The 14646-nt window shown below is 41.5% G+C and overlaps 1 protein-coding gene across 4 annotated transcripts in view; it reads left to right on the forward strand.

Moving 5' to 3' along the window:
* The window catches only part of LOC146491939 (sodium channel protein type 2 subunit alpha-like), a 42169-nt gene that overhangs the window by 18032 nt on the left and 9491 nt on the right, over window positions 1-14646 (forward strand). For 3 of the 4 annotated variants that reach the window (XM_085150640.1, XM_085150641.1, XM_085150642.1), the window contains exons 11-18: window positions 1182-1460; window positions 2041-2382; window positions 3158-3290; window positions 3384-3622; window positions 3735-3908; window positions 5316-5672; window positions 6087-6611; window positions 9875-10010. In XM_085150640.1, coding sequence (XP_085006766.1) covers window positions 1182-1460; window positions 2041-2382; window positions 3158-3290; window positions 3384-3622; window positions 3735-3908; window positions 5316-5672; window positions 6087-6611; window positions 9875-10010 — 2185 coding nt within the window. The remainder of the gene's footprint in view (window positions 1-1181; window positions 1461-2040; window positions 2383-3157; window positions 3291-3383; window positions 3623-3734; window positions 3909-5315; window positions 5673-6086; window positions 6612-9874; window positions 10011-14646) is intronic. The other variant, XM_085150643.1, reaches the window with a different exon arrangement.

The raw sequence follows: 14646 nt of genomic DNA on the forward strand, positions 1-14646 counted from the left end.
TATATAAGATCGAAGAATTAATCAATGGCAGGACTTCTTTGAGCAGTTTTGTAGGAATGGGGTCTAAAAGACACGTTGATGGTTTGGAGGAAGTAATTATTGAAGTTAACTCAGAAAGATCGATTGGAGAAAAAGAGTCTAACTTAACATCAATGGAACTAAGAGTAGCTGTAGATAATATTACATCTGTGGGATGATTATTGGTAATTTTTTCTCTAATGATAAAAATTTTATTTGTGAAGAAGTTCATGAAGTCATCACTAGTTAACGTTAAAGGGATGGTTGGCTCAAAAGAGCTCTGACTTTTTGTCAGCCTGGCTACAGTGCTGAAGAGAAACCTGGGGTTGTTCTTATTTTCTTCAATCAGTGATGAGTAGTAAGCTGTTCTGGCTTTGCGGAGGGCTTTCTTATAAAGCAACAAACTATTTCTCCAGGCTAAATGATGATCCTCTAAATTTGTGACACGCCATTTCCTCTCCAGATTACGAGTCATCTGCTTTAGGGTACGTGTTTGAGAATTATACCATGGAGTCAGGTACTTCTGATTAGAGACCTTAGTTTTCACTGGAGCTACAGTATCCAGAGTCGTACGTAGTGAGGAGGTGAAATTATTAACAAGATAATCGACCTCTGTTGGGGCAGCGTTCAGATAGCTGCTCTGCTCTGTGTTGGTACAGGGCATTGACGATGATAACAGTGGCAGTGGATGATAACACAGACGCCCAAACTCAAGAGCTTTCAAAGGGACTTGATACCAAAGATAAATCTACTAGGAGGTTGAGGGGTTGCCATGAGAGACTGTTAAATTCTTATGCTAAAATATAATTATATGTTTTACACTGAAGTGTAGCACATACACATTTCCAAGACATTCCTATCCCAATAACGGTATATCCAATGAAACAGACAATGTGTTTCATTTCAAAAAGACTGTAAACTAAAGTATCTAAGCATCCACACAGTTTGTTGTTTTTCTTGAAAAATGTTATAAATGCAAGAATGGTTTGACTGGAAATAAACAAAAGTCAATTTTTAGAAGGTATCAGACGTGTTTGGCTGTTACTGTTTTTGCTGCTGCGCTCAGCTGCCAAGCTACTCTCCTCCGCTTCAGTCTGCCAGAGCCTCTGAGACAGTCGCTGGGTTGCTATGACAACTGTGTTTGTGTTCGGATTGGCTGGCAGGTTGCCGCGGCAGCAGCCACAGAGAGCGGCGAATACAGCGGGAGAGGAGGCCCTACCTCCGAGTCCTCCTCAGGGACATCTAAGCTCAGCTCGAAAAGTGCCAAAGAGCGACGCAACAGGCGGAAGAAGAGGAAGCAGAGGGAGGAAGAGGAGGAGAGGGGGTGCCGTGACAAGTTCCACAAATCTGAGTCTGAGGACAGCATCAAGAGGTCCAGCTTCCGTTTCTCTATTGATGCCAACAGGCTTTCTTATGAGAAGAGATGCTCTTCACCCAACCAGGTAAATAAAAAGAGTTCAATAAAATCAAGACAGTGTTGTCTAATATTTATTCGAATCAGTATGCATTTGTGAAGATGTGATGTAAAATGAACAATCTTACCTTTTCTTTGCAATGTCAAAGAATCCTTGAAAAATTCCTGAAATAGATACAGATCTGTGTCAGCTTTCAAAGGTCATCCCTTGTAAGCTTGGCCAAACCCCACACTGGGTAAGATTTTTAATGAAATTATGTAGAATTGTATGACTAACCATACCAGCAACTAAATGAGCTGCAGACTGTGAACAGATCCATCTCTAATGGGGTAAAAAGACTAAACATTACTTGTTTATTATTGAGGCCTAGAGATGCTAGTAGAGAGAATATATTGAGACAGACTAACTATTTCATCTTTATGCTAAGTTAAGCTAACCTCATTAGTGTAAACTCATGTTGGCTGTAGCTCTGGAGGTTACCATCTTCCAGAAGTACACGGGTAGAAAATGCATACGCTTCAGTCAGGTTCAGTTAGATGCTGCATTTTCCTTCATGTCCTCTATAATTACTTTCCTTACTCATCTAACCCCATCTCCGCCTCCCCAGTCTCTTCTCAGTATCCGTGGCTCAATCTTCTCACCTCGGAGGAACAGCCGTGCAAGTCTTTTCAGCTTCCGTGGCCGTGCGCGAGACATGGGCTCCGAGAACGACTTTGCAGATGACGAGCACAGCACCTTTGAGGAGAGCGACAGTCGCCGGGGCTCCTTGTTCTTGCCGCGCCGCCTCGAGCGCCGGTGCAGTGCCGTTAGCCAGACCAGCCTCGGAGCACCTCGGATAATGCTGCCCGCCAATGGCAAGATGCACTGTGCAGTAGATTGCAACGGTGTGGTGTCACTGGTCGGTGGAACTTCTGTAACAACCTCTCCTGTAGGTCTCCTGCTGCCTGAGGTGACTTAACGGTTTCATGGTTTATTTTCCCATTGACTTCCTCCAGTTCATACCTTTCCCTTTGTTTGATTTCCTCATTCTTCTGTTGTTGAAAAATAGATATGAGATATCATATTATCATATTAAATTCTCATTACATTGGTACACATTTCTTGACAAGGTCTGTAGCTGTAAATTATGCAGGATTGTACAACAGTACTATTAATCTTACAAAACCCAACACTACTGCATGAGAGATCAGATAGAACCAGAAGGAAGGTAACTGGGTACATTTGCTTGAGTACTTCACTGGAGTGGAGATTTAAAATACTTTTACTTGTAGTGTAAAAATTTCTATGTTCTGCTGCTTTCTGCTTTCTCAATGCTTATTTTATACTTTAGTTAGCTAAAGATACTTACTAGTTTGCAGATAATTTGCTTTATTATTATCTAACATAAGAAATTTAAGTAATAAGTAATTAAAAAAAGTAATAAAAATCTTCAACAACGGAAACTTTAAAGAGGAAGATGCACATCAGCAGATAGTTGTGATCAATAATACGTATATAGTGCTGTGTATGATTATGACACTTAATCAATGTTCTTTAAATAGTTTGATTATACAGATTTTGTGCTATTAAGCTACAAAGTAGAAATCTAAGTTGTAATAAGTTCAAAAAAAGAAAAAATAGTTTAGCAAAACAGTTGTGGTGCATTAAATGACAACGTGTATTGCAGCGATACTAATAAGACAGCCTCACAGTGTTTGTTTCTTTTTCTTGTATGTTTTTTATAGGGGACAACTACAGATACTGAGCTTAAGAAACGGCGGTCGGGTTTTCACCAGCCATCTATGGATTATTTAAATGAACCAGGTGGCCGACAGAGAGCCATGAGTGTGGCCAGTATCCTCACCAACACCATGGAAGGTCAGGCCATACACATTTGTAAATCCAGAGAAATAAAACAAACTGCATTCTGAACCCATTAAAACTCATGAAGATGTTTTTATTGCACTCCAGAACTTGAAGAGTCGAGACAAAAATGCCCTCCTTGCTGGTATAGATTTGCCAACACCGGCCTGATCTGGGATTGTTGTCCTGCGTGGCTGAAAATCAAAGAGATTGTCAGCATGGTGGTTATGGATCCATTTGTGGATCTAGCAATCACAATTTGCATAGTCCTCAACACCCTTTTCATGGCCATGGAGCATTACCCCATGACAAAAGAATTTGATAATGTCCTCTCTGTGGGAAACTTGGCAAGTATTCATTGTGTTTCACTTAAACTTGACAAAACTAGAACCATTGTCATTGTGAGTCGTCTTTTATAATCCAGATTGATTTAAAACTGCTTTTATTCCCCATTGTTAGGTGTTTACGGGCATCTTCACAGCAGAGATGTGCTTTAAGATTATCGCTCTGGATCCTTACTATTACTTCCAGGAGGGCTGGAACATCTTTGATGGCATTATTGTTAGTCTCAGCCTGATGGAGCTTGGCTTGGCTAACGTTGAAGGGCTGTCTGTACTCAGGTCCTTCAGATTGGTAAGATCACTCACAGATACGCTGGGTTCAGAACGCCTCAGTCTCCAATAACACCAAGATGTTTCAAAAAATTCTCTTTAATAATGAGGGAATGATGTAATAACAGCACATGAAAGGCATCACTGAAAGTTACTTTTGTCTTTGGTGTAAAGTGAGATGAGGGCACTGCATGTCTCAAGGCCTCAGACACACAGGCTAAGATACTGGTTGGTGACTTCTCATAACCCACGGTCACTACAAATGTGCATTCCTAACCAGGTGGCAAGTCATTGCTGGCTGTCACCAGGTGAAATCTGCTGCAAATAGGGTGTTGCTCTAAAAACCTTCTTGTGAATGCTTTGGCTGCGAGCAGATTGCTGTGGTTGCCCAAGACACTGTCTTAAAATAAAATAAAAATACATGTCATTTTATTCTCCGAGCTGTAGTGAAACTGTAAGTACCATCGTGCAATCTGGAAGTGGAGAACAGTTGTTCCTTACCATTGCTACCAACACATTTCAAGAGATACAACTTTTTCTTTGAAGGCAAATGTGCTCAACTTCAGGTTGGCGTCCCACTTCTCACAGTATCACTATTGCTTGATGGGTAGTTTGCAAAAGTTGCATAGAGATTGGCATTTTCTATAGTGCAATAACCAATACCACTTTCGACCAGTGTCACGCTAGCAACTGCCAGCAGCCTGCCTGAAACTACTTGACAGCCATTCACAGAATACATATTTTTACCTAGGGGGTAATCAGGGGTCGCTGACCAGTCACTGACCTGCATTAATGTGGCTCTAGCAACCAGTTTCAGAGAGACTTCTAGCACGCTCCTGCGTAAACATTTGTGACTGGTCAGGGAATACATTTCTCTTGTGACCGGTGGTTGCCAGATGATCACTGATCGGTCTTTAGGGCTGTGTGACTAAACTCAATCAGGAAAATGTGTACAATGAATCACGTGAAAAGTAGATGGTAGTGGCAAATGGACTGGTTCTTATATAGTGCTTTTCTACTCTACCTGAGCACTCAAAGCGCTTTATACAACTTGCCTCATTCACCCATTCATACAAGCAGAAAAAGCAGAAAAGAGTCTGTGGGCTGCTGGTATTCACTTCTATACAATCTGACTTTCAGAGTAGTCAACCCCTGATGGCCATCAGAAGGCACACACATTTAAACACGTGACTTTCTTTTTTGGACTAAGAAACTAGGCCTGTTGGTGGTCTATAAATAAAACATTTGTCAGTAACTGATAAGATTAAAATCTTATCTTAAAAATGTGTATATATATATATGTGTGTGTGTGTGTATGTATATATATATATATATATATATATATATATATATATATATATATTCCGTATTCCTAGACAGGCATCTGAATTCAGAAGATTTGACACACTAATTTCTTTTCCTCAAACAGCTGAGAGTCTTCAAACTAGCCAAGTCTTGGCCTACTTTGAACATGCTCATCAAGATCATCGGTAACTCTGTGGGTGCTCTGGGAAATTTGACTCTGGTGCTGGCCATCATCGTGTTCATCTTCGCTGTGGTGGGCATGCAGCTGTTTGGCAAAAACTACAAGGAGTGCGTGTGTAAGATTTCAGAGGACTGCATGTTGCCCCGCTGGCACATGCACGATTTCTTCCACTCCTTCCTTATCGTGTTCCGGGTGCTGTGCGGAGAGTGGATTGAGACCATGTGGGACTGCATGGAGGTGGCAGGACAGACTATGTGTCTTATTGTCTTCATGATGGTCATGGTGATTGGAAACCTGGTGGTATGGGCTCAATATTTTCTTTTAAGTTTTTCACCTTTGGACAGCCATTAAGCTACGTACACACTGGAAGCGATCTGCTCGTGGCACATGTTGTTGAATCTAATGAAACTGGTTGCTTGTGGACATTCTATGCTCCAGTTGCGTAGGTGAGCTAACATATTTACTACCAGGTCATATATCAGTTAGCTGTATTTTTCACTCTAATTGGTCGTTGCTCCAGGTGCTCGCTTGTAACTTGAGCAAGTTTCTTTTTAGGAAGTTTATCTCTAAACATCATTCGCTTTCTATGGTATCTAGTGGCCAGGTTGCTGCAAATCATTTCCGGGGTGTACGTAGCTTTAGAGTTTTTATCAAATTTCGACTTCATAGGGCAAAGAGTTAAATCTGCCATTTCCTGCCATGACTCTTTCCTAGGTTCTAAATCTCTTCCTGGCTCTCCTACTGAGTTCATTCAGTGCCGACAACCTGGCGGCAACTGATGAGGACAGCGAGATGAACAACCTGCAAATTGCTGTGGGCAGGATCCAGCGGGGCATCGCATTTGTCAAAAACTCAGTGCGGCAGTTCCTCCAGAGCTTGTGCTTTGGCAGGGGCGGAAAGGGCTCTGGTCTAGCTGAGGAAAGCAAACCCCTGGATGAACTGCACAGCAATGGCAAGGGCAACTGCATTTCCAATCACACAACAGTGGAAATCACCAAAGACCCCAGTGGGGTGTACATGAGGGAGGGCAACGGACGACCAGGAGGGCTGGTGGTTGGGGTCAGTGTAGGAGGGGACAGTACGGGAAAATACCCAGTTGAGGACTGTGACTACATGTCATTTATTCATAACCCCAGCCTGACAGTCACGGTGCCTATTGCTGTGGGCGAGTCAGACTTTGAGAACCTAAACACAGAAGATTTCAGTAGCGACTCATCTGACGTGGAGGGCAGCAAAGAGGTAAGATGAAAAATGAAGTGACTGCAGTATGTCAGATTAACAGAAATCTCTTGAATGACACAGCTTTTGTATTTGATTAGCTCCTTTATGTGTAAACTTAACACCCAATAGAAGTCAATCACTATATAAATAAGTCAAGAGATTGCCTTTTGAGAAATTTTCCAGAGACAGTCAAGCAGTTTTAACACACCTGCTGACTCATTTGTACATGCATCATGCCGTGTTGCTGAGGAAATCTGCTGGAGATTTTAGTCAGACCTGCAGCTCTTGGCAGTAGAATAAGATACAACGTTACAAATAATGACTCAAATTTGCATTTTGACCAATGAAACAGTTTAACGTTGACCATATACATAAGGCTATGTGTCTCTGTAGTATTTTATGTAGACTTGCTTAATTTCTTGTTTTCTTTAGGAGACATGTGTGCCTGTGTGGAGAAAGACTTAATGAAGCAGCCGTATTATTAGAAATGTAGAGATGTTGCTCTATCGGCGTGCGTCCAGACATTAATAAAATGATTAAACAAAACGAGTTACCTCACCCTTAAGACATGTTTTTCTTCTCTAATTCATTGCCTATTCTAGTAGAGCAGCAGCTACATTTGCTCTTGAGCTTTGCCAGGCTGACAGAGCACTGAGACTGTGCTCCCTGGTGAGGTCAACCTGTTACTGTGGGTGTGGTGCCAATTATCTTTGATTCAAAACAACCCAGAAGACTATTTATGTCTATGTCCACTATATTATGTCGACGGCACCTCATCATCCATATATGAATCAGGCAATGGTGAGCTTTAAACCCTGTATCGAGTAGTTGGTGAGACATTATATTCATGCAGCATAAGATGCTGTGTTGTCATAATATTTAATGTCATAAACTCAAATTATAGCAAACATCAATTTAAACATTAGGAGCTACACAGGTGAGGGGTTGGTGGATGTTCTTATTGTGTATGTGTTGTGTGAGACGTGTCAACCCACTGTTTTTGCATTGCTGTTAGGAAATGTGTATTTGGGGACAGCTAAAGTCATATTCTGTGAGGATAAGTGGTCCCCCTGTTGTGTGTTGTGGGCTGACCAGTGAAAACACATTTGAGGTTGTATGTTAGCTTTTGGTGTGTATGACTTACTTTGTTTAACCCCCCGTTTGTTATTGCAGCGGTGTCACAGGCGCTCTCAAGGTTTTCAGTGAGAGGAGAATTGTAAGACCTCTTTATTGTACCATAGCACTAACCATGAGGACTGCCTATGCCATTTACAGACAAACAACACACTTACTTTTTTGTCATACCTTCAATGGATTGCCCATTTTCGTTCTTTGCCTGGTCTGCCCTCCGTTCCCCTACCCCACCCTACCCCTCCTTCTTTGCTTTATCCCCTCCCTTTCCCAAACAGCAGGGCACTCACTGCTGTAACCTCTGAGTCCTTCTGTAACCCCCCCTACCCCACCCGCCCCTTTCATAATTTATCTCTGAGCATCAGGCTGTATTGCAGTTCCAAACCATTAAGAATGAGCAACACCACCTCTTTTTCCATTGATAGATAAACTCATCTAACACGACGTTTGCTTTTGATTTCATTGCTTGGTTTTTGACTTGGTTTTGGGACTTGATTGGCTTCAAACACCGAGCTTGAGAATGAAGGAAGAGAGGAAGAGGAGAATGAAGAGGAGTAAGGGGGAAAAAGATGGAATGGGGGAATGAATTTTGCTTTAGCTGGACAAAATTCATTTGTCTGGTTCATAGCCCATGCATACATACATGAAAAACTTGTTTTTTGTGTCTTACTTGAGTAATAGCGGAATGATGAAAGATTCTTAACAGAATTCTTTCCGAGAAGAAAATAAAGAAATGCTGATGTGTAAATGATGACTTTTGCAGGGTGGTAAAACAGGTAACACATGGCTGGTTATACTGAATCAGAGTTATGTAAATGAGGGCAAATGCTTTATATATGAAATTGGCCCATACATGCTTAAAAAGCCACCTCTGTTGTTGGCCCTTCTGTCCCTGTGTTATCAACTTTTGTTACACTGCAAATATTTCATCACCTGATGATTAAGTCTACCAGTTATTATCCCGATAAAAATATGTTAGGTTAAGACTAAAAGCCTTGTATGTAGTTGACATCCAGAAGAGGTAACATGGGTTTCTTATTAAAGGTGAGAAATAGAGTGGGAGGAAACCACCCTTCCAGAAAACACTTGCAAGCAGCATGCTTCCATCATTCCCATGCCGTATTAGCTGGGTCCCACGGCAATCAGGGCTGCTGCACTGTCAGACCGACATGAGGAAACAACACCATCTCTGCCCAAAGAAAACAGACAGGAAGCCTTGCGTCACCCAAAAAGTCTCACTATATGCAGATGATTTTGTAATGGACATCACTGCATGTGAGGGTTTTAGAAAAGCGTTAGCAGTGTGCATAATTCACGGTAAGGAGGGCAGAGAGAAGGTTGAGGTGGAGGACAAAAATCTTAGTCCTGGATGTTTCTGGGTATGTGTGGATGCTAATTCCGGATGTTTTACAAATGGGAACCCAAAAAATACCTGCCAGACCACATGCTGTCGTATAAACAGTGCACAGTACTGGTTTTTGCTGGTAAGCTAATGTGGTTCTCCGTCTACTTCAACACAAACAGAAGGAGCTTGTACACTGCTTTCAAGGAATGGGAATAAATGGTGTTTTCATGTCACTGAGGAAAATTTTCAACAGCAGTTCTGGGGGTGGATTCTAGGATTGAGGGTGGGAAAAGAATTTCAGATCATAATTTTTAGAAAAGAAATGGGATAAATATCTTTAACAAATTGATTTTGAGTCAGTTTCAGTGGACATGAAAACACTGGAGCACACGTTCTGCTTGGTACTATTATTGGTACTTGGATTGATAATGCACTGGAATACTGCATGAACTATTCCTCGAACTGAGGTCACATCAAACGTACCCACAGTGCATTTCCATAACGCCAACTTCCCCATGCCACATAATCTGATTTGAGCCATCAGATAAATCTAATTCCTAAGCCTGTAGGTACATTTGATCGATGCTGCATGTGATGATGATGATACAATGACTTTAAAGAGCCCAACTCTGTGAGCTATTACAGTGCCTAGTCCTCACACTATGGTATACAATTGTGGCACTGGGGTACATGTGAGAATCACAATGATAACCAGCTCAGAAGGTTGGCTCCTATAACCAAGGGACTTCAGTGTGATGCATTGTAGTGTGACTTTGTCCTCTCGTGTCCTTCCTCGTCCATGCAGAAGCTCGACGCAGAGCCCCAGCCACTGAGCTCATCGGAGGGGAGCACAGTCGATATCCGCCCCCCTGGAGATGGGGTTGATTCAGTGGAGCTGGAACCTGAGGAGTCACTGGACCCAGAAGCCTGCTTTACAGAGGGTAAGTGGGATGCAAGGGTGATAGGCAGGGATGATGATGGAAAGTGGGAAGGTGGACCAGAGCGAGGAAGATGGGGAGACAAAACACTTCCAGAGCACATTTCAAGACTTGGAGTAAATCGCATTAACTGCTTGTGCTTAGCACAGGTCTGTCTGACTAACAACTGAGTGACAGTGAATTCAAATGCTCAGCGGAACAGATAAAAATGTGGTCTGTGGGGTTCTGTTGTTTTGTAATGTAACCTGACATTTTATCTGACATACCTTTAGTACCATTAATGCTACTTTCAGCAGCTCTGCTGTTCATAAAGGGGTCACTACAGCGGGTAGCTCTGCATATTTAATTTGGGAGATTTTTATGTCGCATGGCCTTCCTGACGCAGCCCCAGGGGATTTGTGTCTCCTCCTGGGATCGATGCAGAGATATTTTGCTTGTTAGGTGTGTAAACCACTACTGGAGCCACCTCCAGTACAATCGTGAAAAAGCATATAACAGATGTAAGCAATATATTATGACTTGCATTATGAGTGTGCGTAAATCATAGCAGCAGATGAAAGCATAAGACCCCGAATTAATTAACAACAAAGAACAACATATTTTAACGCTATTCTATTTTACTAATATGTCAAATAGAATAATAAGACCCTTTCAGTGAGCAATCATATTTTAACTTTTAGTGGATTTTCAAACAACTGCATGGAAAGATTTTATGAAATGTTGGTGAATGTATATGTTTGAAATAAAAATGAACTGAACTGAATTCTGTATGCTGCCTGAAGGTTTTGTGGGCTCCTTTGATTTTGGTTTTTCAATTTTTTTAAGCTTTTGCATTTTCATTAGAAAGCATAGAAGAGAGACAGGAAAGCAGAGAGTGTGTGGGAGAAGACGTACAGCAAAGGGCCTTGGGTCAGATCCAACCCTGGGCCACTGCATTCAGCCTTGTGGCATCTGGTTGCCTACTCAGGTTGTGAGCTAAACAGGCATGCTTAACATTTGACTTTGATTTTAATCACTCCACTTTAATAGTTTGCAGTGAAGCATGGCTCACAGATCTAGAGCAGTAAGCTTGGTTGGTTTATCAGTTTTTGCATTAAAAAAATGATTGAAATCAATAATTAACGACATTAGGACATTTCTGGATGTTTGGATATTTATTCCAGTCACTTTAAGGTTATTTACAAAATAAAACCCCTCAAACAAAAAACGCTGACTGATTTCTTGTGGGTAATTTTGTTAACACATTCAGCTGGTCCCAACTACTAAACAGCATCTTCTAAGTTCGCTGTTGCCATCTGCATACATAAAATTCCCATTCACTACTTAAATTCCTCCACAAATAGTGATGTAGTTGCTACAGGATAGCAATTGCTGTTAAACTGTGAGGTGACATAAGTGCAACCTTGCTTTCATATAAGTATACAGTCGTGGCCAAAAGTTTTGAGAATGACACAAATATTAGTTTTCACAAAGTTTTCTGCTAAACTGCTTTTAGATCTTTGTCTCAGTTGTTTCTGTGATGTACTGAAATATAATTACAAGAACATCATATGTTTCAAAGGCTTTTATCGACAATTACATGACATTTATGCAAAGAGTCAGTACTTGCAGTGTTGGCCCTTCTTTTTCAGGACCTCTGCAATTCGACTGGGCATGCTCTCAATCAACTTCTGGGCCAAATCCTGACTGATAGCAACCCATTCTTTCATAATCACTTCTTGGAGTTTCTCAGAAATAGTGGGTTTTTGTTTGTCCACCCGCCTCTTGAGGATTGACCACAAGTTCTCAATGGGATTAAGATCTGGGGAGTTTCCAGGCCATGGACCCAAAATTTCAACGTTTTGTTCCCCGAGCCACTTAGTTATCACTTTTGCCTTATGGTACGGTGCTCCATCGTGCTGGAAAATGCATTGTTCTTCACCAAACTGTTGTTGGATTGTTGGAAGAAGTTGCTGTTGGAGGGTGTTTTGGTACCATTCTTTATTCATGGCTGTGTTTTTGGGCAAAATTGTGAGCAGAGATGGGCAGTACGCGTTACTGTAATCTGATTACTTTTTTCAAGTAACGAGTAAAGTAAGGGATTACTATTGCAAAAATGGTAATTAGATTACCGTTACTTTCCTGTAGGAACGCTGCGTTACTGCGTTACTAAAACCGTGATTTTTTTGCGAGAATGTCTCATGACAGTGACGTAAGCGAGTGCGACGTTCGTGACAACAGCTGTGTGCAGATCAACAATGGATAATATATTGAGTGCAGGAGAGAGTATGAGCGTGCAGCGTTTAAAGCAGTGGTTCTTAACCTTGTTGGAGGTACCGAACCCCACCAGTTTCATATGCGCATTCACTGAACCCCTCTTTAGTGAAAAATAAAATATGATTTTTTTCAAATTCAAGACATAGATATGTTTTTTACTGGTGCACAAAATGAGCCGTGCATGACATGGCAGAGGCTCTGCCGAACCCCTGAGACCGACTCACCGAACCCCTAGGGTTCGATCGAACCCAGGTTAAGAACCACTGGTTTAAAGCGTGGAAGTACTGACCTTATTTTTCCATAGAGTTTGATTCCATAAAAAGTGACAAAAACATTAGCGTCTGTTGTGCGTGGGAAGAAAACTTCTTATTAAAGCGAAAAAAAACCCTAAACAAGCACCGAGTGCGCAACGACATAATGGGAAATTCACAGAGAAACCCGCGGATTCTTCCACTGACCGCTGCGGCACACTTGCACCAGGGTAATCCTCCGCCTACCCCACTCCTGCTTTACAGGTGAAAATAGAGCAACAGGACCGCTGAGTCTTTGATTTTATTTATTTTCTGCTGTGTTTTACTTGCATCTATTTGAAAGAGTGAGTGTAAACACAAAAAATATTTTATTTTATGTGCTGGAATGTGCAGAAAATAGGTTTAAATGTTAAACTAATTTCTTCAAGTCAGAGAATGTTGCAGATAATTAAATTTTTGCTTGATGCATAAAGTTAAAAGATTAAAACTGATAAAAACAAGTTTTAAAAAAGGAGACTTTTCCATTTGATTACATTTTGTATGATGGATTATGTAGATTATGTGGATTATTCCTGTCTTCCTTCTCTCACCCCAACCGGTCGCAGCAGATGGCCGCCCCTCCCTGAGCCTGGTTCTGCCGGAGGTTTCTTCCTGTTAAAAGGGAGTTTTTCCTTCCCACTGTCGCCAAAGTGCTTGCTCATAGGGGGTCATATGATTGTTGGGCTTTTCTCTGTATCTATGAAGCGCCTTGAGGCGACATTTGTTGTGATTTGGCGCTATATAAATAAAATTGAATTGAATTGAATTGTAGAAAAAGTAGAATTGGGCTGAAAGATCTATCGCTTTATCACCTATTCAGGTTGTAAATCGTGTTTTTAAAAAGTAACTAAGTAATTAATTACTTTTGAAAACAAGTAATCAGTAAAGTAACGGGATTACTTTTTTGGGGAAGTAATCTGTAATTAGTTACTGATTACTTTTTTCAAGTAACTTGACCAACACTGATTGTGAGTGAGCCCACTCCCTTGGATGAGAAGCAACCTCACACATGAATGGTCTCAGGATGCTTTACTGTTGGCATAACACAGGACTGATGGTAGCGCTCACCCTTTATTCTCCGGACAAGCCTTTTTCCAGATGCCCCAAACAATCGGAAAGAGGCTTCATCGGAGAATGTGACTTTTCCCCAGTCCTCAGCAGTCCATTCACCATACTTTCTGCATAAGATCAATCTCTCCCTGATATTTTTTTTTTGGAGAGAAGTGGCTTCTTTGCTGCCCTTCTTGACACCAGGCCATCTTCCAACAGTCTTCGCCTCACTGTGTGTGCAGATGCGCTCACACCTGCCTGCTGCCATTCCTGAGCAAGCTCTGCACTGGTGGCACTCCGATCCAGCAGCTGAATCCTCTTTAGGAGACGATTCTGGCGCTTGCTGGACTTTCTTGGATGCCCTGAAGCCTTCTTAACAAGAATTGAACCTCTTCCCTTAAAGTTCTCGATGATCCTATAAATTGTTGATTTAGGTGCAATCTTAGTAGCCACAATATCCTTGCCTGTGAAGCTGTTTTTATGCAACGCAATGATGGCTGCACGTGTTTCTTTGCAGGTCACCGTGGTTAACAATGGAAGAACAATGATTTCAAGCATCACCCTCCTTTTAACATGTCAAGTCTGCCATTCTAACCCAATCAGCCTGACATAATGATCTCCAGCCTTGTGCTCATCAACATTCTCACCTGAGTTAACGAGACGATTACTGAAGTGATCTCAGCAGGTCCTTTAATGATAGCAATGAAATGCAGTGGAAAGGTTTTTTTTGGGATTAAGTTAAATTTCATGGCAAAGAAGGACTATGCAATTCATCTGATCACTCTTCATAACATTCTGGAGTATATGCAAATTGCTATTATACAAACTTAAGCAGCAACTTTTCCAATTTCCAATATTTGTGTCATTCTCAAAACTTTTGGCTACGACTGTACAACCAGTTGACAACTATTTGAGTTGGATGGACTACTCCAACGACTTACTGTGCCAATAATATGGACTTATTGGCACAAACTGACTCCAATCTGTGTGAAAGTGAATCCAGTCGGTCCGAGTCAGACCTAAATGTTTGGAAACTGGTTGCC

Source organism: Neolamprologus multifasciatus, chromosome 23, assembly GCF_963576455.1.
Source record: "Neolamprologus multifasciatus chromosome 23, fNeoMul1.2, whole genome shotgun sequence".
NCBI classification, from domain to species: Eukaryota; Metazoa; Chordata; class Actinopteri; order Cichliformes; family Cichlidae; genus Neolamprologus; species Neolamprologus multifasciatus.